The following is a 24,814-nucleotide window of genomic DNA, read 5'->3' on the forward strand; positions in this document are numbered from 1 at the left end:
CCACCATGGCAGCAAACTGGAAGTAACCTGGTCACACCGTTTGGCACAAATGCTTGACCAGCTGACTAAGGACCTCCTGATGTAGGATCCCATGTGAGCGACCCGCTGATTTAAGCTGGTGGTTGCAGATTGTGTACACACAGGGCAGGCAATGGCTTGGCACTAAGTCGGGTGTGGATGCCGCATGAATGTGGGCTGCAAACCACGGACGCCTGGGTATGTGCCCTGAAGTTGGATGAAGTCAGCCAGCAGATGGCTCCCAGGTGAAATGTACCAGTTCAGCTCCTGGCAGCATCAGGACTAGGCACAGCCCATAGACCCACAGCCAGCAGAGGCAGCACTGAGTAGTAGTTAGGCAGGATGACCCACATCAGGTCGATGACTGGCATGGAGCACTTCTCAGAGTTGACTGTGGATGATGACAGATACTGTATAGCTGGAGTGGATGGTATTTATGGCCGCTCAACCTGACCTGTTGTGACAGGACATCATTTTTTAATGCATAGAACACAGAAGTAGTGCAGTGTCAGGTGCAGACATGGTGTAATTTGGACCACCACTGTTAAAATCTGACCTTCATACTATACTGCGCTGACAGTGTTCCAGCCTCGTCCCCAAGCAGTAGATTAAGATCGTCAATTTGAAAGGCTGTTGCAAACACACCTCCTTTTAGGAGTATCTGGTTCACTGGAATGTAGGTTGGCATTATATCCGAAAATCACTTACGGTACATCTTAACCAAACAGTGGGAAGTCCAGGATGAAATAACAACAACATTATGTTATTTTTCCTAATATTATTGTTGTAGTATATAATACATTTTTACCATTAGTACCATTTTCATTCAGGTTCCTCTTTTGCTGTTCCAATCTCAATTACAATGTACACTAATTATTTGCTAAGGGTGACCCACACTGTCAGCATATGGTGTACAGGAAGTTCAGGGGTGTACATGGTTTTCTGCCATAAAGAAAAAATATCAGCTGCACCAATGTGAGTCAAAATAAAGATGGTTTCCTAGATTGAATTGCCTATTGCCTCAACTTTGTATTAGTAATTACTGTGCTGTTGTTGCATGTGCTGAAGCATTTTCTGAACACTACGGTGCTCCTTCTGTGTTGCTATTGGTGTATCCAGAGAGTTAAGATCAGGTTTTTGGGGAAAAGTTTGTCAGGCCAGTGTAGCAGAAAATATATTAGTTTAAAATCATAACTCCTGTTATGGTTGCTGGAAGGTGGAAAGTTGGACATGAAGTAACACAAATCGCATTGTTTACCAATATGCTGCTACATTACAACGCCAACCATTCCATACACTTAGGTCACCCCATCTCATAACAATTCGTGATAACTAACCACTGCTGGAATGTGCACAGAATATATCCAGTGTAAACCTGCTTTCTGGAAATAGGGTTATGGTGCCAGGATGCCTCACAGGTATCCTTCCGTTCCTGTTCCTCCAAAGAATAATTGTACCTCACTTGCTCCTGTGGTGGACTGAATCACTTGTGCTGGGCATGTGGTTACTTGCTCTAATTGGCACTGAAAAAGTTCAGCAGCCAGTATCAGCGCACGTTTTTTTCTTCCTGGCAAAACCAGTGGTACCTCTTTTGTACTGACTTGCATGAATTTTCTCAGAGTCACCTCTCTCACTGTGTATGGATGAATTGCATAACAATTGTATGGGTCATTGCTGCTTGCCACATGGAACTGGACTAGGAATTTTTTCAGAGTCACCTGTCTCACTGCGTATGGATGAATTGAATAACAATTGTATGGGTCATTGCTGCTTGCCATTTGGAACTGAACTAGCACATGAAGATGAGCACAGTCAGTACTGTCACAAGGTGGTAAAGTACTGGTAGGGTTTCCTCATCTGGTGGCATAATGAACTCTAGCATAGCCAACAGCTCTTCTCGTGCCGTACGTTGGCTGTCCAGAAACTATCTCAGTGCCTACAAGCTACGGAATTATCTGTGCACCATGTTGCGTATGACTTCCTGTAATTCCATTATCTCAATTCAGGTATCGCTTAGACTGTCAACCAGATATTATAGAAGTCGCACTACAACCAACCTGTTGTCCAGTGGTTTAACTAGGTTTGTAGTATACCTAATTACTGGTTTTCCATTCTTCTGGCCATTCTTATGCAACTAGTTAGTTCTGCTGTTAACCCTTATAGCATTCAGATATTGTTCAGAACTCCTCGCTCTAGATTTGATAGTTGTGTCTCATTTTATTCCATTGGAGCTTAAGTACCTTCTGCTTCCCCCTATACTTGCACTCAAATGTTTGTTGAGTTCCCATATGTCGTTGGTGTCTGTGGTCCTTAATACTGTTATCAGTAATTAACCTCCTGCATCTAACCACCTTGTATCCATCATCTCAATGTGCATGGCATCATGTCCAAAGCTTGCTGTAATAGCTCCTGGAAACATTTGTAAGAGAGTCACAGTACTCAGTACTCTCCTTCTTGCTGGTGTCGAGGTGTAGTTTTGAGAAAACTTATTCCATCCTTTGTACCTTGTTTTTCATTTCCCCTGCATTATAAGTTAGTTTTAACATTCACTAATAACTGGTTAGGATAATCTCTCCCTGTCTGGAAATAAGTATACCTCGCTCCAGTGGTCGCTTCTGCAAGGTGCTCACCCCTTTGCAGCTGTACATTGCAACAGTGCCAAAATTATGATGTGCCCTATGATCACCCTTGCTGGTGATGCTACATGCCGGAAGGATGCTGTAATCATGCCTGTCCTCAGTACAAGTCCATCATCTACAAACAACACCCATAATTAAATTCCTCACAAAAGAATAATATACTCTACTCCCATCATCTGACATTCTTTTGTAACCTAGTGACTCCTGAGTTATGGCATCAAAATGGAAATTGAGCTAAGTGATCTGTATACACAACATGCCACACAATGGCATCAGACTGGTTCTTTTCTGCCCACATTGTCATTAATACCTGAAATCCGACAACAACTTCATTTATCATTTGCAAAAAATCAACACACTTCGGTTTCTGTGGTATACAACCTAATAAATACACCTAAAGAAAATATAAACATCTTAATATACTACTACTTCTTTCATGACCTTAATGCATATGGCGCTGTGCGTGCAGCTTGTGCTTGGCCGTGTGTGATTTCTCTTTTTTTTTTCTTGTTACCTCCTCACCCCCTTTTTTGGGGGTATTGTGCATTTAGGCAACTGTAGTTTGACATTCACTGCCCAGGTCTTCTCAATAACCCAATATGGACCTTGGAACCAGGAATCATGTCCATGACACTTATCTCCCTTATTCCGTAATAATACAAAATGTGCTGCTCTTCTCTGAACTTTCTCGATGTATCACAAGCTGCAACATGGTCGCGAATTGAACAATGACCCAAATATATGGCCACAAATTTTTTGTCATCAGACTACCAGTTTTGGTCTGTAATGACCATCTTCAGATCTGTTTTATAAAACATGTCCTAATATACTGGAGCCATAGTAGCATCGTCAAATTTTAAACACAAAATTAGAGCCAGCATCGTCAAATATATAAAAATAACATCATACGCAAGAGTCATCTTGTCAGCAGCACTACTGTTCAAAACAAACATACTCCATTAATCGTATCTGGTAAGGATACCAGACCATGCAGCATTACTCCAAAAAAGGACGGACAAATGTGGTGTACACAGTCTCATCATTAGATCTGTAACATTTTCAAAGTGTTCTGCCAATAAAACACAGTCTTTGAGTTGCCTCCCCACATTTTCTGTGTTTTCTTTCCAACTTAAATTGTTTTTAATTGTAATTCCTAGGTATTTAGTTGAATTTATGGGCTTAAGATTAGATTGATATATTGTGTAACCAAAGTTTAATGGATTTCTTGTAACACTCATATGGATGTCTTCACATTTTTCGTGATTTAGGGATTGCCAATTTTTGCACCATTCAGATATCTTTCCTAAATGGTTTTACGATTTGTTTTGATTTTCTGATGAGTTTACTAGACGATAAATGACAGTATCATCTCCAAACAACCTAAGACAGCTACTCAGATTGTCTCCTAAATCATTTATGTAGATAAGGAACAGCAGAGGACCTATAACACTAGCTCAGGGAACACCAGAAGTCACTTCTGTTTTACTCGATGACTTTCCATCAATTACTTCGAACTGTGAGCTCTCTGACATGAAATCACAAATCCAGTTACGTAACTGAGACAATATTCCATAAGCACTCAATTTCAGTACAAGCCACTTGTGCAGTACAGTGTCAAAAGCCTTTTGGAAATCTAGAAATACGGAATCAATTTGAAATCCCTTGTCAATAGCACTCAACCTTTCGTGTATGTAAAGAGTTAGTTGTGTTTCATAAGAACAGTGTTCTCTAAATCCGTGTTGACTGTGCGTCAGTAGACCGTTCTCTTCGAGGTAATTCATAAAGTTCAAACATACTGTACATTCCAAAATCCTGCTGCATACTGCCATTAATGATAAGCATCTGTAATTTAGTGGATAACTCCTTCTACTTTTCTTGACTATCTGTGTGACCTGTGCACCTTTCCAGTTTTTGAGTACAGATCTTTTATCGAGCGAGCAGTTGTGTATGAGTGTTAAGTATGGAGCTATTGCATCAGCAGTAGGAACCTAATTGGTATGCAGAAGACTTGGTTTTATTAAGTGCTTCACTACTTTGGGTGTGTCTGTTTCTAAGTTACTCATGTTGGCAGCTGTTTTTGATTCCAATTCTGAAATATTCACCTCGTCTTTTTTAGTGAAAGAATTTTGAAAGGCTGTGTTTAGTAACTCTGCTTTCACAGCACTATCATCAATAGTATTTCCATTGCTATCATGCAGAGAAGGCATCGACCGTGTCTTGCAGCTAGCACACTTTTATAGAATCTTTGCCAGGTTTCGAGATAAAGTTTCATTTTGGAAATTACTATAAGCATCTCACATTGATGTCTGCACTAAATTTTGAGCTTCTGTAAAAGTTTGCCAATTTTGGAAATTTTGTGTTTGTTTAAATTTGGCATGCTTTCTTTGTTATTTCTGCAACAACATCCTGACCCATTTTGTGTACCAAGGACGATCAACTACAATGTTTGTTAATTTATGTGGTATAAATCTCTCAGTTGCTGTAGATACTATTTCTTTGAATTCAAGCCATCTCTTGTCTGCACTTGCATTGTTAAATTGGAAGGAGTGGAGATTCTCTCTCAGGAAGGCTTCAAATGAATTTTTTTCTGCTTTTTTGAATAGGTGTATTTTTTGTCTATTTTTGGAAGATTTGGGAGTTACAATATTCAATCTCACTACGACAGCCCTGTGTTCACTAATCTGTGTATCTGGTTTGATGCTTGTTATTAGCTCAGGATCTTAAAGTGCCCACCCTGATCCTTTTGAAAGGTTTACTAGCTTTCGGCAAACTCTGTAGTGTCACACACTGATGGCTTAGTTCTGCTCATTGTGCACGTAGCATGCAGACTTTAACATACTGCTTTACATCTTGTGTCTGTGTTCTCCACCAGTAATTTTTGGCTGTTCATTGGTCCATGGTTTTATGCCTTCCATGACCACATAACATGCAGTCATGTACTTCTGCTCACAGTGTGAGAGAAACCATTATCTGACACCTAAAACCTGTGTCTTACCTAATAAATACACCATCATGAATGGTGAACTGTGGATGTGTTGCAGATAGTTTGCAATCCACATCAGTGGTTTGTGCTCTGTGTCACTTTGCAGTGCTATGACATAGTCTACATATTACACCAATCTTCTGTTAATGCCATCTGCATTAGAGTACCTGTTATCAGGTTTATGAACTACTTCAAAATTGAACTTGCTCAGTTCCAACAACTGTCATGTAAGTCTACTCAACAGATCCTTCAATCCCAATAACCACTTCAGTGCTGTGTGATTTGTCAATGCTTTCAATTTTTTCCCATACAAATAGCTGCAGAAGTATGTAACATTGTATATCCAGCTTGACATCTGTTCTCTTGTAGAGCAGTTGTCATTTTTATTCAATTGCTGTGATGCATAAGTGACGTTGTTCCTTAGCTTTTACCTCTTCGAAAAACACAAAGTACCACATGACCATTAGCTTCATGTAATGAAATCGGCTCTTTCTTGTAACCAGGAAGTTGATATTAATTCCATTAATTGTTCAAACTCCAGTGTCCAAAGGAACTGCACACCTCTCATTAGAAAGTACATGAGAGCTTGTGCTATTTCAACAAACCATGGGATAAGTTTCCTAGATTAATCTGCTATCTCCAAAAATGACTGTAATTTCTTGTCTGTCTGAGGTGAGGTGTTGGGGAAACTTCATACAGCATTCAGCGTTGGATCTGTTCTTACTCCATCTTAGCTAATTACATGTCCCAAGTAATTCACTTTTTGTAGTGCAAAATGACAATTTCCTACACTAAGAGTTAAGTATGCTGAAAGCTGTCTCTCAGAACTTCCCACAACTTTTGTACATGCTCTTTCATATTTGCAGCAAATACAATAACATAATCTAAATACACTATACACTGTGTCAGCTTGAATATCTTATGTCCAACAGCTGTTAAAATGTGGCAGATGCATTTTTGGGGAAAAAAATGCACCAATACTGGTAATGGCCCCAAGCAACTATAAACGGAGTTTTTGGTTGTCCTCTATTGTCCTTCCAAATGTTGACTGCCACTGCCTGATCTATAGTGAACAAATACTTACATTGCCCCAAATTATTAAGGGTTTCCATTATATATGGTATTGGATACGCTTCAGTAATCACACGGCCATTGAGGTATTTATAGTCGCAGCAGAATCAATACTACCTAGTTCTGTCCAAACTTCTATTCAGTATCCATTTGTCTGAGTTGAGCACTCTTGTTGCTGTTTTTTACCATGTTTGCAAACTAAATTTGTTTTTTAACTGTGTGTGATAAAACAGAAAGTATTTCTTATTTATTTATTATGAAATGTTTTGAAACCTATATGTCATCTTCAGTTATTGAAATTTATTGCTGTAAAATATTGTACAATGTTCATGGTTCTTTATCTGTTTTAGGCTTAAAAACTATAACATGTGCACATTGTTCAGTTTCTTTCGATTGCTCACCTCAAAATTACATTGGTAATGAAAATTGATTTTTGTATGTTGACATTTTTGTGTCCTCACCACTGATCTCACCATGAGATACCAAGAAAACACACAGGAACTTCTGTGTGTGTGTGTGTGTGTGTGGGTGGGGGGGGGGGGGACCAACTTCAAAATTGATATCACAAAAGTTCAAGCAAAATTATGGCACAAAAGAATTCCAAACCACCCAATTTAAATAGCTTACCTATAAGATGCAAACACAACAACATAATTAGACCGGTAATTAACTTTAAAAAATGTGCCATCTTACCACGTATCTAGACACACACACACACACACACATACAGAATTTATGTTTTGCATAAGGCACAGTAAAATAAATTTAATCAGTACCACACCACAGGTGCACCCTACAAGCTGGTACTTTCCTCAGTTATTTTTTTTTAGTCACTAGTCTTGTGACTGGTTTGATGCGGTCTGCCTCAGATTCCTGTCCTGCGTCAACCTCTTCATCTGAGAGTAGCGCTTACATCCATGTGCTGGATATATTCCAGTCTCCTTCTTTCTCTACAGTTTTCATCCTCTGTAGCTCCCTTCACTGCCATGGAAATAATTCCCTGATGGCTCCACAACTGTCATATGGTCCCTTCATCATGTCAGTGTTTTCCACATATTCCTTTCCTCTCTGATTCTGCGCAGAACTTCCTCATTTCTTATCCCATCAGCCCACCTAATTTTCAACTGTGGTCTGTAGCATCACATCTCATATGCTTTGATTCTCTTCAGTTCCAATTTTCCCACAGTACATGTTTCACTGTGCTCCAAACATACATTCTGAGAAATTTCTTCTTCAAATTAAGGCCTACATTTGATACTAGTTTACTTCTCTTGGTCAGAAAAGCCCTTTTTGCCAGTGTTACTCTGCTTTTGATGTCCTTGCTCCGACTGCTTAGGTTTCCTGCGTAGGTAGCAGAATTTATGAACTTTGTGACCATTTAATCGTGATGTTGAGTTTCCCACTGTTCTCATTTCTACTACTTCTCATTACTTTCAGTTTTCTTCAGTTTATTCTCAATTCATATTCTGTATTCATTTGACTGTTCATCTCGTTCAGCAGCTCATGTAATTCTTCTTCACTTTCACTGTCATCAGCGATCATTGATATCCTTTCTCCTTGAATTTCAGTTCCACACCTGACCCTTTGTTTTAGTTCAACCATTGCTGCTTTGGTGTATATGAGGTCTGTTCAAAAAATTCCAGAACTTTCGTAATTTTGGAACACTGGTATGTTCGAACGAAATGCGGTTGGCATCCCTGCACGTGCCAGTTTTTAGTGTGGAAACTGCCAGAAATTTCATTGTTCTACGTGTGTTAGTTATTGTTCGGTGCTGTATTGAGTAAAACTTTGTGTTGCATAGTTCACGAATTTCAAGATGGCAGAGTTAAAGGAGCAACACATCTGCTTTAAATTTTGTGTGAAACTCAGGAAAACCTTTACAGGGCCACACCAAATGATGCAAGAAGTCTACAGTGACAAGTGCTTCAGCCGTACTCAGTGTTATGAGTGACTCACATGGTTTAAATATGGCCAGACAGAAGTAAAAGGTGACCCTCGTTCAGGACGCTCTCTGCCATCTACTGATGATTCTCATGTGAGAAACGCCAACAAAATTGTTCATGTCAATCGAAGACTGACTGTGCGAGAGATTGCAGAAGGATGTAACATATCATTTGGATCACGTCATGAAATCCTGACACAGCATCTTTGCAATATTTCGTGATGCTGCCAAGTACTTCCCACAGCTCATGAGTCAAGACTAGAAAGACCTTCGCCTTGCAGTCTGTGAAGGGCTTTTGAATCACGCAAATGAGAACAAGATGTTTCTTAAGAGAACTGTAACTTGTGATGAGACGTGGTTCTATTATTATGATGTTGAGACCCACGTTCAATCTTCTCCTAAAACCAAGCTGATCATCATCTAACACATCCCAATTTTCTTTTCCATTCTTCTGTATAGTATTCTTGTCAGCAACTTGGATGCATGAGCTGTTAAGCTGAATGTGTGAAAATTCTCGCACTTGTTAGCGCTTCCAGTCTTCAGAATTGTGTGGATTATATTTTTCCGAAAGTCCAATGGTATATCCCCAGAGTCATACGTTGTACACACCAACGTGAACAGCCGTTTACTTGCTACTCCAGCCAATGATTTTAGAAATTCTAATGGAATGTAATGTATCCCTTCTGCCTTATTTGATCTTAAGTCTTCCAAAGCGCCTTTAAATTCTGATTCTAATACTGGATACACTTTCTCTTCTAAACCTACTCTTGTCTCTTCTTCTTTCACAGCAGAGGTCTTCAGTGTACACATTCCACCTATCCACTCTCTGTTCTGCATTTAACAGTGGAATTCCTGTTGCACTGTTGATGTTACCACTGTTGCTTTTAGTTTCACCAAAGGTTGTTTTGACTTTTCTTTATGCTGAGTCAGCACTTTCGACAATCATTTCTTTTTCGATTTTGTCAGATTCTTCATGCAGCCAATTCACCTTAACTCCCCTGCACTTCCTTTTTATTTCATTCCTAAGTGACTTGTATTTCTGTGTTCCTGACCTTCCCTGAACATTTTTATATTTCCTTCTTACATGGATCAACTGAAGTATTTCTTCAGTTCCACTTGGTTTCTTCTCAGTTATCTTCTTTGCACCTATCTCTTTCTTCCTAACTGTGTGATATCCTTTTTTTGTAGAGGAGACCGTTCCTCTTCAACTGAACTGCCTACTGAAATATTCATTATCACAGTATCTGTAGCCTCAGATAACTTCAAGTGTATCTCTTCATTCCATAGTACTTTTGTGTCTCAGTTCTGTGCGCATTTATCGTTCCTGACTAATCTGCTAAATGCCAGCCTACTCTTCTTCAGTACTACATCGTGATCTGAGTCTATATCTGCTTCTGGGTACACATTACAGTCCAGGATCTGATTTCAGAATCTTTGTCTGACCATGATGTAATCTAACTGAAATCTTCCCATATCTCCTGGCCTTTTCCAAGTATACCCCCTCCTCTTGTAATCTTGAACAGAGTATTTGCTATTACTACCTGAAATTTATTACAGAACTCAATTGATTAGTCTTTCTCCTCTCTCATTCCTAGTACCAAGCTCATATTCTCCTGTAACCCTTTCTTCTTCTCCTTCCCCTACAACCGCATTCCAGTCCCACATAACTATTAGAATTTCACCTCCTTTTACGTACTGAGTTACCCGTTCAGTATGCTCGTATACTCTCCCCCCCCCTCCCCCCTCCTCTCTCTCTCTCTCTCTCTCTCTCTCTCTCTCCATCTTCAGCTGGTGATGTTGGCATGTATATGTGAACTATTGTTGTTGATGTGGGTTTGCTGCTGATTCTGATGAGAACAATTGTGTCACTGAAATGTTCACAGTAACGCACTTTCTTCCTGTTCATAATGAATCCTTCTCCCATTATACCATTTTCAGCTGCTGTTGATATTACCCTATATTCATCTGACAAGAAAACCTTGTCTTCTTGCCATTTCACTTCACTGACCCCCACTATATCTAGACTGAGCCTTTGCCTTTCCCTTTTGAGGTTTTCTGGCTTCCCAAGTATGTTCAAGTTTCTGACATCCTACGCCCCAACTTGTAAAATGTTACCGTTTCATTGGTTATGCACTCTATTTCTTGTGGCCACTTCCCCCTTGGCAGTCCCCTTCCGGATATCCGAATGGGGGAGTATTCTGGAATCTCTTGCCAATGTAGAGATCATCATGACACGTCTTCAGATACAGGCCACATGTCCTGTTGATAAACATTATGTGTCTTTAGTGCAGTGGTTTCCATGGCATTCTGCATCCTCATGACGTTCATCATTGCTGATTCTTCCACCTTTAGGGGCAGTTTCCCACTCCGTGGACAAGAGAGTCTTCTGAACCTGTGTCTGCTCATCCACCCTCTTTGAGAAAGCTGTTGGCAAAATGAGGGTGAATTCTTATGCCGGAAATATCCAGCGACCAATGCTGATTTTTATTTAAAATTGAAGCAGAGGCAGGGCTCAAACCTGGGACTCAGGACATTTTGATTAATAGTCAGAGACACTACCCATAGACCATTGGTGTGATTATTGTTAACGAGTGCCAGCATAACCGATAGTAAGTGATGGGGCATTCTGTATGGCCTTTAGTACACAGGTGATTAATTCCCAGTTGGGATCCTGTGCTGTGTTACCTGGGTTGCTGGTAATGAGCCATGAGGATTAAATAGTTCCTTGAATTCTGACAGTAACTTCTCTGTTATTAATCTCCTCTGTCCATTTTAAATGCTCCACTTTTTGACATAATACAGTTATAATATCTTAGACAAATTGATGTGATCAGTCCCAGCATTATAAGTACCTCCTGCATGTGTTCAGTGCTGCTGTGCACAAAACCCTGTGCTCTGTCTAGCTCTTCAGTTTCTTTCAGTGGTTCCACAAAACACAATATTTTTACACGTAGTTCCATTCCTAAGTTTATCTACAGTGTGGTACTTTATCATGCAAATTGATTCTTAGCAGTTGTGTATGCTGTTTAACTGATCCATCTTTCATGAGAGATGGATGACCTGTGTGGCAATGTGGCTTTGACAGCAGGTTTTCCCATATGGAACAATGCTCCCCTTTGAGTTCTACCATGCGTTGACCATGACCAGTTTTAACGTGATGCTTATATAGGCAATCTGGCCCTAGGTTTGCACTATACTCTTAACCTATATGGAACAAAAGTCCATCTTTTCCCAGAAATGCTTTGTTCTCACATGAAACGTTATAGCAACTGTACATCATTACCCCGAACTCCACATATCCCATTTCAAGGGTTATTTACCACGAGGTCCAGACTTACCACAGGTACATGAGAACTTGTGTCTAACAAAATTCTAAGCTTCCAATCCTTTACTGTACCAAATGAGCAACATTCCGCATTTGCGTACATTTTTGCAGTGTTAAAATTGACTGGGAGTGCCACTTGACGGACTTGGAGCTGCCATTGCCATTTACTGTCTGATTATTTGTATTCCGTCCTTTCCCATTGTGATCTTTACTTCTATAGTCTCACTCTCAGTGTCACACTCTTCCTCATCTCTTACATTATGTCTGATAACACTCTGTTCATATGTGGCCTGAAAGTCCACACGATAGCACTTCGTGTCATTGAAAAGAAATTTCTGTTATTACAGACTCTAGCAGGCATGTCTATTTTGTCTAAAGTGTTAGCAAAGCCTGGGTACATGTAGTACAAATCAGTATATATTAAATGTCGACTTTCATCAAATTGATACCAAATTAATATATCTGTGTGTTAGGTGAGACCTGTTTGCAAAGATATGTATATAATTTCTCTCTCTCTCTCGCTCTCTCTTTTCCCAACCGAGCGAGGTGATGCAGTGGGTGGCACATTGGACTTGCATTCAGGAAGACGACGGTTCAATCCTGTGTCCGGCCATCCTGATTTGGGTTTTCTGTGATTTCCCTAAGTAGCTCCAGGCAAATGCTGGGATGGTTCCTTTGAAAGGGCACAGCAAACTTTCTTCCCCGTTCTTCCCTCATGAGACCGATGACCTTGCTGTCTGCTTTCCTCCCCCAAACAACCCAACCCCAACCCTTTTCTTTTCTCTCTCTCTCTCTCTCTCTCTCTCTCTCTCTCTCTCTCTGTGTGTGTGTGTGTGTGTGTGTGTGTGTGTGTGTGTGTGTGTGTGTGTGCTCCCATGTCTCTTGCTGGATAGACCCTGCTTATTTGGAGATATTCTGAAAAACAAAATTCCGTTTATAACTTATGTTAGTTTAGTTTTAAAATATGTTCAATAATATGAATAAAAAAAGGTGCACAACAAATCTTTTGTTTGCATTCAAGAACAAAATGGGTAAAAGAGAATTTGTGTTGGCAACTCTTTTTATAAAATACTTAAAAATAAAAGTAGTTGTCCTATAATATTAATGATTTTTATTCCCTTTTTGCTATAAAGTTTTTCAAATATTGCAGAGTATACAGACATGAGTATGAGTCAAGTTATGCAGCGCCAGAGTGTGCACTACTCTGGATCCTTGCCTGTCCTCAGGCATCTTTTAACCCAAACGGCAGGCAATATTGAGATACTAGAGGAGAAGAAGTTCCGCATATTTCAGGCTGTGGAACTCACATTGGAAAACAAGATAATTACACTTGAGGTAATTTTAAGTTCATCATAAACTACTATTTGACGTATTTATGGTTGATTAAGGCAATTTCATTTTCCATAATTAAGTCAAACCTTTGCAATAACACTCTCATTTATGAAATATTATCTCGAGTGATTTATGTACGCTGCAGATTGTGCATAATGTTTAATAGTATTGTTTTCTTTTTTCTTTAGTGGCTTGCAACTCCAGTTAATGATATGTATGCTGATGCTGTTCTTACTGCAGTTTTACAAGCAGAAACCTTGGAATCCTCGTCAACGTATTTCCCCCTTCAAGCAAAGATGGATAGAATGCACTTCAAGGTAAGGATTGAAAAGTGGACTTGCGCACGCCCTCACACACACTCACTCTCTCTCTCTCTCTCTCTCTCTCTCTCTCTGTGTGTGTGTGTGTGTGTGTGTGTGTGTGTGTGTTTTGTCTAATTCTGATGAAGGCCATTTTGGCCAAAAGTTTACTTGTTTGACAGTATCATTGTTGTGCCTGTCTGCAACTCTGCATTTCTGCAACGTGGAGAGTAGCAATCTATTGTTTTCATAATATTCTCATTATTCATTATGGAGAGTTAAGAACAAATTTAGTGTTCCTTCCATGTATATTTTTGTGCTAATTTGCTTTGTTCACCACAACCCAAATTTATTTGAAGAAAAATATTTCCACCTAAGAAACCAGATATTACAAAAAGTTTCTTTCTCCCCCACCCCGTATTAAAGCCCTAAGCTCAGATTTCACAATACATTTTCCTGGAAAAAATCTGTTATAAACTAAATGGAAGAAATGTTCGCTGTATGGGAGCTAGGGACACTGGAGAAGGCACATAACAATGTACTAAATGCTTCTATTACTTATAGGAATTTCCACTCAATAATGTAAAATTTGCACATACGATGCTGTACTTTGTTTTCTGTGCATCAGCATTTCATATTAATCTGTAAGAAATTTTTTCAATGACTATAGTACTTTAATAAAATAATTATAAATTTTGGCAGGTGTCCTGCATTGCAAATTTCATTTGTATTTAATGGGATAGTAAAGTTCTGGTTCTGATATGTCAAAGTATCCATTATTTTTATAGGAATGCCTGATAGAAATGCTGCAAGAAATGTTTGGAGAAGATTCTGTCCCCAAGATCTTTAAAGGGGAAAAGCTTTATGTGACAGTTGATGGAAGGAAAGCTAATATAGATCTTGTAAACTTGGTAAGTAAAATCCTTATTCAACTGATGCATAAAATACTTTGTAGTTATTACCAAAATAATGAGTGGTGATTCACTAAAACACATTGTTTCTATTTACATTTATTTTTTATGGTTTATCAGATTGTCAGTGCTTTTATGGTTGTGTGTCAAGTGTTCAGACACGCACACACCAATAGAATCATCTTTCAGATTCATTTGTTGTTTGTGAAACAAGCAATTATTTGTATGAAATACGTCATTAGTGCACATGATGGTAGACTCAGAACATCAGGATACATGGTGATTTTTTTGCTTTGGACAGAGAGAAAAAAGCTAAATCTTTGTAGTAGTCCTTCATTTTTAGCGAAGGCTACCAGTTGATGTATTCAGTGTTTTATAATCCACCATAAAAAAGACTCATCCTGTGCACATTGTGCACGCCTGTATTACATAACTACTCTTAAACTTGTTTGCAAATTCTGTGTACAAGGTATGTTCAGAAAGTAAGATTTTCTTTGTTTTGTTTTTGGCAATTGTGCGTTGTTTTAAAGAAATTACAGGATATTGTTGATGTACTTGTTGACTACTTTGCCACGTAATTATCATCCCGTTCAAGGCACATGGTGAATCATGGCACAACCCTTTATCCCCTCCTCAAAGAACTCTTCCAACAATTTCTGTCCCCACTTCAGAACCTATTTCTGCACCTGAGAAATATGGGGAGTAGTTCAAAACATCCCAACCGAATGAGTCCAAGAGTGACTTGGTGGCTAAGGCTGCATGAGGATGGGCGTTGTCGTGCAACAAGCACACTGCTCTTGTCAGTATTCCCCTCCTTTTGTTTTGAATGCTCCTTTTGAGGGTTTTTTATAGGTCTCACAGTACCATTGTGCATTGAATATTTACAGTCTCCTCATGAAGCAGAAATTTGAGCAAAACTATGCCTTTTCAGTCCCAAAACACTGAGGCCATGATTTTATGGCCCAAAATTGTGGTTTTGAATTTCTTGGCAGATGGCGAATTGGTGTGACACCACTGTGACAACTGTCTTTTTGTCTCAGGCATGTAATGAGCCACATTTCATCTCCAGTCGCAGTAGAGCTCCGAAAATTCTCACTGTCCAATTCAGGTCTCTCAAGAAACTCTGACACTAGTGATTCAATTTTTTTTGTTCTACACTATCAGCTGTTTTGGTACCTATCTTGCTCACTTTTTCCAGTATCCTAGTGTTTCCCGTTTCTGTGAGTGTCTCGTATAAGAGAGTTCTGGAGAGTTGTGGAAACATCGCAGAAATTTCACACACTCTCAAGTGGTGGCCTTCACAAATGGTTTCCTCAATTTTTCGCAGCAACTCATCCTTCAAAATGGAATGTTTTCCACTCCTCTAGTCATCATGAACATATGTTCTACCTCCACTAAGCTCCCTAAACCACTTAAACAGACTTGTTTTGTTTATAACAACACATTTGTCATAAACTGTTTTGACTTGTGAAAAAATTTTGATCGGTGTTATTCCATACATGAGTAGGAAGCGGATCACAGCATGTGGTTTGCACTTGGTGGAAGTTTTTGCCGACATCTTTCACGCAAATGGACACTACAGTGTGAGTTCACGTGCTATCATGTTCCCTCACCACTCAGTGGTGCCAGCCCTCAAAAAAACAAAAACCACAGCCCGTTGTGGTCACATTCACTTACTTTCTGAACATGCATCATTGCAACAAGGTTGCACAAACCTGTCTGATCTCCTGTATGCTGGCTGGCCACAGTGACTCCTGCAGTGTTGTAACGTGTGAACTCTCTCATTTGAGGTGATTGACAAATCATAACCAAACACCTCGTAGCACAACTGGACATCTCTGTTGGTAGTGCTGACACACTTTTCCACCAGTTGGGATACTGAGAGGTGTGCACCCTCTAAATTTCTTGGTGCCTAACAAAAGACCGTAAAGAACAATGAAGTATCATCTGTGAAATTGCTTGCATGCTAAGAGGCTGATGATGGAATTTATATTTTTTTTTTTTTTTTTTTTTTTTTTTTTTTTTTTTTTTTTTTTTTTTTAAACATGTCGCAGGTGTTGAAACGGGTTCATCACTTTGAACTGAAAACAAAACAGCAATATATGGAGTGGCCCCAGACTGTCTCTCTTCCAAAGAAAAAGTTCAAAACTGCACCCTCAGGCTGTAGAGTCATGGCAGCCATTATGTGGAACTCTTGAAGGGGTTATTTTATTTGATGTCCTGTCTCATGGTGCAACAGTCAACTCTGACGTGTATTATGCTACCCTCAGGAAATTGAAGAAACAACTTCAGTGTGTTCATCGCTACGAAAATGCAAATGGACTTCTCCTTCCCCATGATAATGTGTGGCCTTACACAAGTTTGCGCACCCAAAAGTAGCTCACAAAACTTCTTCCTCATCCACCCTACGGCCCAGATCTCACACCTGCTGACTTCCATCTGTTAGGCCTCATGAAGGATGCAGTCCAAAGGAACAGAACATGGATGATGGGGACGTTATTGATGCAGCAAGATGTTGGCTCTGACATCAAACAGTGGAGTGGTACCATGTGAGCATACAGGCTCTCTCAGAAGGGTAGTGTAAGGCCATTGATTGAATGAAGATTATGTTGGCAAAAAGGGTTTTGTAGCCAAAAGAGCAGGGAATAATATGGTGTATTGGAATCCTGAATAAAACCAACCTGCTTTTTGGGGGGGAGTGTTGCATTACTTATTGACTGCCCCTTGCGTACTATGTTTATAAGAATGAAGTTTGTACAGCTGCAGGTACATTATATTGCCTCTAACAAATTCTCTTTTGTATTTCAGCATTGAAGAATGCACATATTTCTTAGGAGACAAAAAACTTCCTAGTTTTTACCGAAACCGGTCATCCACAATACAGTATTTTATTGCGATCTTGGTTAAGAAGTTTGCTTCTCCTAAGAAAGCAAATACAGATCGCCTCTTCATATTCAGTATTAGTAAACTAATGAATACACATATATTACTTCAAAATAATTGAATATTTTAGTGCATATAAACGTATCTACAGTAGCTAGATGCTTTATTTTGCATTATTATGTGCACTCACTCAGTGACACAGATTGATGGATAAAGGCACATGTTCCTCTGCAAATTTTTCTGTAATTGTGGTCAGAGGCTGGATAATTGACATACTACTAACACTCTCGTTCATCCAAGAAGATGTTTTATATGATTCTTCTCTGAAGGCAATCCAGCATATCCATCCAAGGTGTATATGCCGTGGGAATTTTTTAGAATTCAAGGAACTTTTCATTATTATAGTTCTCCGTTAAATTTTTGTAATTTTTTGACTTGTAAGAACTAATACTCTAATGAAGAATTGTACTTTAGCCTGCTACTGCAGAATAATGCTGCAGCAGTAAAACATAAATGAGAGAAAACATCAAAATAAAACAAGTTGCAAAGAAAGTGCACCATTTACACCAACGAAACATAGTGCACGCACAAGCATCTGTTGACAGCAAAATGTGTCAAAGGCATTAGGGTGAAGGCTTTTGTAACAGTAAACTGCTTTCGATGAGTGTGATGTCACAACTCTTTAAATTAGGTTCGTTTGAGGAGTTGCAGTGGGTTCGTGCGCATGCGCAGAGCTGAAGTCGTGTATGAGCACTGCCTTGTCCTACTTTTGGCTACTGAAAGTATGGCTGTTAGCTGTATAAGAAGTAGCAGCAAGCAGCCAGATGCCACCCGGAAAAATTTTCCTGCTATGCCCAAGCTGCCTGATTTGCACGTGTCCAGAGCAGTCTGAGTTGTATTGGGCGGTGGTCTCCACATGACCCATGTTTACGTTTTGTGGTTTTGCTGTTTTCATTTACAATGCTCACGTGGAATGAAAACAAAATGGATTTCTGTGGCCGAGAGATATCAAGTGAGTTAAAATGACCAAAATATATTATCAGTTTCAGTTGTGCAATTTTTATTTTTGGCAACCGAGCAGTGATCGCCTTGTAGAACAATGAATTTATTTTGTTGGTTTGCTAGATAAATTTGGCTTTTATTACTCTTCCCCATGGAGGCAGTCAATTAATTTGAAACGAAATGTTTCATGTCACACTATTGGCTAGTTTCAACTGTTCACTGAAATTCGAGTGCATGTTTTCCTCTTCTGTCACATACGGCATTATGCTATAATAAAGAACCAAACATGAGCTAACACAGTACTGGTACTCCAAGGAAATTGGCATCCAAAAAGCCACACTGAAAAGCTTAACACCAGGTAGGGGCCTTCTTCATTGTGAGCCTGAATATACAAATGTGCAATTTAAGTCAAAATATGCATTTTACTTTGGTTTACGAAATTCTGATACTGTTGGAATTTTCTTTGGTGTTTTGTTTCTTTTATGACATAATGTAAGAGCTTTTAATTTTTCCCGTGCAAGGTAACTGCGCACTCTAAGGTGCCTTGCGGCAGTTTGCGCGGCATTGGACTGACTACGTCATGTGTCCTATACTCTCAAAATCTTCTGTCATTGGCTGGTGAGATCACGTGATGTGAGCTATGATTGGCTGACTTAAGTGCATTGCAGTTTCTATTTCGATACTTTGGAAACTAATTTGCTGTGCTTGGTGGTATTCATATTTATAATTTTGTAATACGAAAATATGCAATGTGCATGTTGCTGTGCACCAAAGATCTTTCCAGTACACGGCTTTAATACTGGGAAGTTGTATGTTGGTGTATACAACCTTTACCATTCAAAGGATTGATAAGTTTTACAGTTCTAAGTGAAAGTGCACTGTCACTTATTATGGAAAAAGTGTATTTTCACCCACAAAAAAGTGTATTTTCACATGGGAAAAAGTGTATTTTCACACAGGAAAAAGTGTATTTTCATCTTGAAAAAAGCATACTTTCATCTGGGAAAAACTGTATTTTCAGCCAGGAAAATGTATTTCTCATCTAGGGAAAAGTATATTTTTAACAGAATAAATCTGGGAATTTGTTTTTCTTGTCTGCGTATACATCCTGCCATCTGATTTTCTTTGAATTGTAATGTAGTAAATCTTGTTTTATTAATATACTATATGAAATAAAATCGTCATACCTTAAGAACAGCTTGCATTAGAGCATCAAACTGCACAGTTGGCCACGGGGCATGATGGGAATTCATATGTGCCTGCGCACATCCCTTATTGTTGTCGGCCATTTGCACATGAAAATGTGACGGTGCAGTGTGTCCAAACATATAGTGCTCATGAAGGCCTAGCCTACAATGCAAGTAATAACAGCCCCATTGCAGCTCAAAGGAAGTTTGCAACTGAACTCAAGCTGAAGACAATTGGTTCAAGTGTGCTAACAATCAAGAATTTGATTCACAAGTTTGAGAGAACGGGTGGTGTTCATCATGACAGTGTTGGCAATGTCAGCCGTCCAAAAAGGGTGAAAATGCGTGAAAACGTCAAGAAGACATACACTGTGTTTCAAACCAGACGAGCTGCACAACAGGTGTGAATCAACCGGGAGTCACTGCGACAAATTGCTGTTGAATACCTGCATCTCTTCCCATACAAAATTCAACCCCATCAGCCATTAAGCCCCAGGGCCATGGAACAGTGCTTGTGTTTCACCCACAGCACTGTCCACAGAATTGACAAACAGGATTTTGATGCGAATATGGTTTGGTTCAGCGATGAAGTCAACTTTTATTTTGATGAGTTCGTCAAAGAAGTGAAATTGGTGCATTTGGGGGACTGAATTCACATTTCGCGATCGAGAAGTTTCTTCAACCTCAGTGGGTGACTGTGTAATCTGCAGTATCCAGTCACGGAATAGTCAGTGTGATATTCCTTGATGGAATGGTGACTACGAAATGGTACGTGAAGGTTCTGGAAGATTATTTCATCCCCGTTATCCAAAGCGACCCTGATTTTGACAAGATGTGTTTCATGCAAGACGGAGCTCAACCCCATCAAAGCAGGAGAGTGTTTGATGTTGTGGAAGAGCACTTTGGGGACCGCATTCTGGCTCTGGGGTACCCATAGGCCTCTGCCATATTCTCCATATCTGAATACATACCACTCCTTTTTGTGGGGATATCTTAAAGACAAGGTGTACAGCAATAATCCCAAAACCATTGGTGAGCTGAAAACAGTCATTCAGGAGGCCATCAACAGCATTGGTGTTCCAACGCGTCAGCGAGTTGTGCAGAATTTCACTGCTCATCAGCACCACATCATTGCCAATGATAGTGGGCATATCGAACATGTCATAACCTGAATCCAAATATCTGTAGTGACATTTACATGTTGAGTAAAGTGTGTGCATGCCGTAGTTTGTCACTTTTTTTCCACCCTGTAGGAATATCATTATTTTGAAAGAGAAAAAAGTATGATCAGAAACTGTTACCTCAATGTGAGGAGCAGGCTACTGTCAAAAAGGTTTATAACATTTTTCGTTCAAGCAACATGAATTCGTTACTGTCATGAAACACAAAGATAAATACTGTTCATTATGAGTGTATCATCACTTACTGTGATTACCACTCCACAAGATTTTCTTTTATAAAATTTGTGAAACAATAGTGGTATTATATGTCCTATTTTAAGTCACACCTGTTGGTGGACCACTCTGTCACTAACCTTTGTATCTGAGCTGCTAGTTTCTTCTGCAATAGGAAACTTGATTGGCTCATAAAGTGCACGTTGAGTTAGACATTCCCCATCATTTAAATTTTTAGACCTGCCATATTATATGTAATTATTCACCAATGCTTCCACATTGCAAAAGTAAGCTAACTAACAGTGAAGTGGAGCACATACAGATTTTGTCAAATTTCTCTGACAGAATGCATGAACTTGTGGATTCCTTCAATCATAAAAAATTCTAATTCAATTCGCTCTGTTGACTAATTCTTACAAAAAAATCAGTCTATTATGTTGGATAATTCTTTCTGTATGGATGGTATTAAACAGTTACTTGATACCTTCAAAAGGATTAGTGAATCACTATTTTTAATGATGTCTGCTATTGTCGTGTTCAGTTCTAATTATATTACTGGTTAAGCTGTAAATTTTTGAAAGAGACGTCAGATAACTATTCTTAGTAGACACAGTACTTGATACTTGTTTAAGCTCACTTTGTAGTTAGCATGCCAAATTCTTAATAATGTAGGTTACTTAAAACTATGAGCTTGACATACTTATAAAGCACTTTTCATACAGATATAATACTCGTCTAGGGAATAAAAAGGGTTTTCAATTAGAATTCTTTTTAGCTGATCTTTTAATTTGTTAGTAGGAAGGGTTGTGAGACTTTTTGGTAGGGCATTGGCTAGCTTCAGCCCAGCATGAAGTGCATTTTTTTCATATAAAGCTGTTCTGTGGCTATTTACATGGTATCTGAACTTTTGCCTCGTATCGTGCTGGTACAGGTCACAGTTGGTCAGCATGCCAAGATCTTAATCATCAAAGTTAAAAAGGATGTTATGAATATAAAATATTTTTGTGGGCATCACAGATATTATCTGTTCAGCAACTGTCTTTGTATATTTCATGTCATCACTGCCTGAAATTTTTGTTTGCATATCTACAGAACTTTATTTTTTTTAAGAAGTGATTACATTCATCATATTTATTTGATGTATTTAATGATCTATGACATCGTCATCATCATCTTTATCGTTTTAACATCCGCTGCAGGATAAAGGCCTGCTTTGGAGTTTTCCAAGCACTATTGTCTTTAGCTATAGACATCCATTTTTAGTCCTGCATGTTTTCTAACATCATCCACTCATCTTTGATTAAGTTGTCTCCTTTTCTTATCTCTTGGAACATAACAAAAAAAACTTGGTTACTGGCTACCTCTTTTCTCCCCTCCATTTCATTTTCAGTACAGACCTAATTATATCTTTCACCCCAGGCAATTATCCATTTGTTTGATTTTCTGCTTCTCTGAGTAATTCCTAACTTATATCTTAATTGATTGTTTTCCGTGTACCTTACTGTCCCAAAATTACCTCATACTTTTTACCCAGAATTTAACCACAAAAAATTAGGGTGCAGCTTATCTGATTTACCCTTCAAATACTGTTGTACTGTCACGTCATAGAAACTTCTCTAATGAGAAGTAACACTGAAAGAAAGTCATCAACAAGCTTTGGATTTGGCACACTCATGGTGCAAATTTCAGACGTACAGTTATTTGTTATGCAGCATATAGATAAGCTGACAAGAAGTATGGTTTGGATTAGTCTAATGAGTAGAGTTGATTGTATTGGAGAATAAGCTGCAAACTGCCATGTATTTAAGAAAGTATGAAAGAGGCTCAGAAGCTGAGAAATATCGTGGACTTGAATACAGATTCTTTCCTTTGTCCAAGATAAAAAGAAAGTTGCAAACTGATACATAATCCAGTTAAAGGCCATGAGAAGTGCAAACAGTTTAAACATATCACAGGCAGAATTCTGTGGGAGTATCGGTCGCCATACCTGTTCATGCTAGAAGTGACCTCTCTAACCAACTACCTTCTGCGCTGTTGGAGAACGCTAGAAAATGTTACTGAGAAACATATCAACTTCCAGAGGCATATTGTTCAATTACAGTGGCAACACTCTTACTCACTACACTAGGTTGTACCAGCTACTGTGCCCACCCCACTGGCAGCATTGTACAGATGTGGGCATGTAGTTGACATGTGGGCAGGTGAGTAAAGCCACCTGATAGTTAGCTATACTGGCTGCACCTGCCCACAGGTGAGCTGACAGGAACGTGAAAGTGAAAAGACTCTCATTAGGAAACAAAAAAAGTAACCATGCTGTTAGCAGTTACTTCTGTGAGAGGAAACCAAGGAAAGTTTCCCAAAATGGTTAGTGATTCCTTGTCCAAAAAAAGGGGGGGGGGGGCAGGATGACAATAGAATTAATGAAGGACTGGCTTGCTGCTGTTTAGAATCACAGACCTGGTTCACTGCTCCATTGGTGTGCTAGTGTCATATTCCTTCAAAGGTCGCCTCACATCTAAGGTAAAGAATAAAGTTGCTGCACTGAATACAGACCAGACTCTGGAGACATAACTTCAAAACCGCAGGTGCATGATGTGATTGTAAACAAGCCTTTTGGAGACTATAGGAAAACACTATTCCATTTGTTTTTTAGAAGAGGATCATGCACCCACTCCATCTGACAATATTAAAAATCCGTTACTCAGTATCATGTGTGAATGAATACTCTCTTCATGGTGCACAGTATTGCCAGATTATATCATCAAGGGTTTCAAAACGTGATCTTTTCCAATCTTCTGGATGCTATTGAGGACAATATACTTGGGAAATAGGGTGTTGGGAAAAAATGCATACTGTTAATGAAACGAACATTAATATCTTTGAAGATGGTGATTAGAAGGGTGATTTTTTATGTGCATTTATCAACATTACAACATTTAAAAATGTGATTAAGAGTGACCATATTGTGAACAGTTTTTGTAAATGGGTAATGTGACAAATTTTTCGGAGTTCCTCTCCTTCCACCCCTGCCTCTCCCCCCCCCCCCCCCTCTTCCCTTTCCTCGTTGTGTTTGCGCGCACACCAGTGTGTGTGTGTGTGTGTGTGTGTGTGTGTGTGTGTGTGTGTGTGTGTGTGTGTGTGTGTGTGTGTTTTATAATTAATGATTTTGCTACAGCATTTATAGTTCAGCGCTACTGATTATTACTCAGCATTTCTTTTCATTTTAGGATGTGGTCTGTGAAGAAGATGAAACATTCCAACAGATCGTCCAGACAGCTGTAACAAAACTGTATCAATCTCTGGCACCTCCCAAGACTGAAAATAAAACATAGCTGTTCATGAAACTTTCATTTGTAATTCATTATGAAAATTCTAATTTTATTGTTAACACAGCACAACAACAGAAGAAATAACTTCATTTGAATTGAAATGCAGAAAAATATAGGAATACCTGCCATTACAAGAAAAGTAAAGTGTTATAAAAGGTTTAAATGCAAAGCAGGGGACTCAAGAACAAAGAGAAAGAAAAACAGCATACAGGAAATGTTTAAGTAAGTGGGGGGAGAGAGAGAGAGAGAGAGAGAGAGAGAGAGAGAGAGAGAGAGAAAATCATTTGGAAACCAAGAAAAAATGTAAGCTAGCTAGGCCCAGATTGTAAGCAAATTGTTTCAACTGACGTGGCACCATTCTTTTAGGTTTTTTTTCTTTTTTTTAGCCTATTCATTGTGTAGGTGTCAAAACTACTAAGTAGGATCATTCCGTTTGTGGTTTTTTTTAAGTCTTTAACATAAATTGTGTTACTGCTGCTTATGTCAGCCCCCCTCCCTT

The 24,814-nt window shown here is 39.0% G+C and overlaps 1 protein-coding gene across 2 annotated transcripts in view; it reads left to right on the forward strand.

Moving 5' to 3' along the window:
• LOC126187390 (cleavage and polyadenylation specificity factor 73) overlaps positions 1-24,574 on the forward strand; it is a 78,606-nt gene extending 54,032 nt beyond the window's left edge. For both annotated transcript variants that reach the window (XM_049928443.1, XM_049928442.1), the window contains exons 12-15: positions 13,129-13,313; positions 13,499-13,627; positions 14,398-14,520; positions 24,214-24,574. In XM_049928443.1, coding sequence (XP_049784400.1) covers positions 13,129-13,313; positions 13,499-13,627; positions 14,398-14,520; positions 24,214-24,318 — 542 coding nt within the window. In that variant the 3' untranslated portion in view covers positions 24,319-24,574. The remainder of the gene's footprint in view (positions 1-13,128; positions 13,314-13,498; positions 13,628-14,397; positions 14,521-24,213) is intronic.
• The last annotated feature ends 240 nt before the right edge of the window (positions 24,575-24,814 follow it).

Source organism: Schistocerca cancellata, chromosome 5 (genome assembly GCF_023864275.1).
Source record: "Schistocerca cancellata isolate TAMUIC-IGC-003103 chromosome 5, iqSchCanc2.1, whole genome shotgun sequence".
NCBI lineage: Eukaryota > Metazoa > Arthropoda > Insecta > Orthoptera > Acrididae > Schistocerca > Schistocerca cancellata.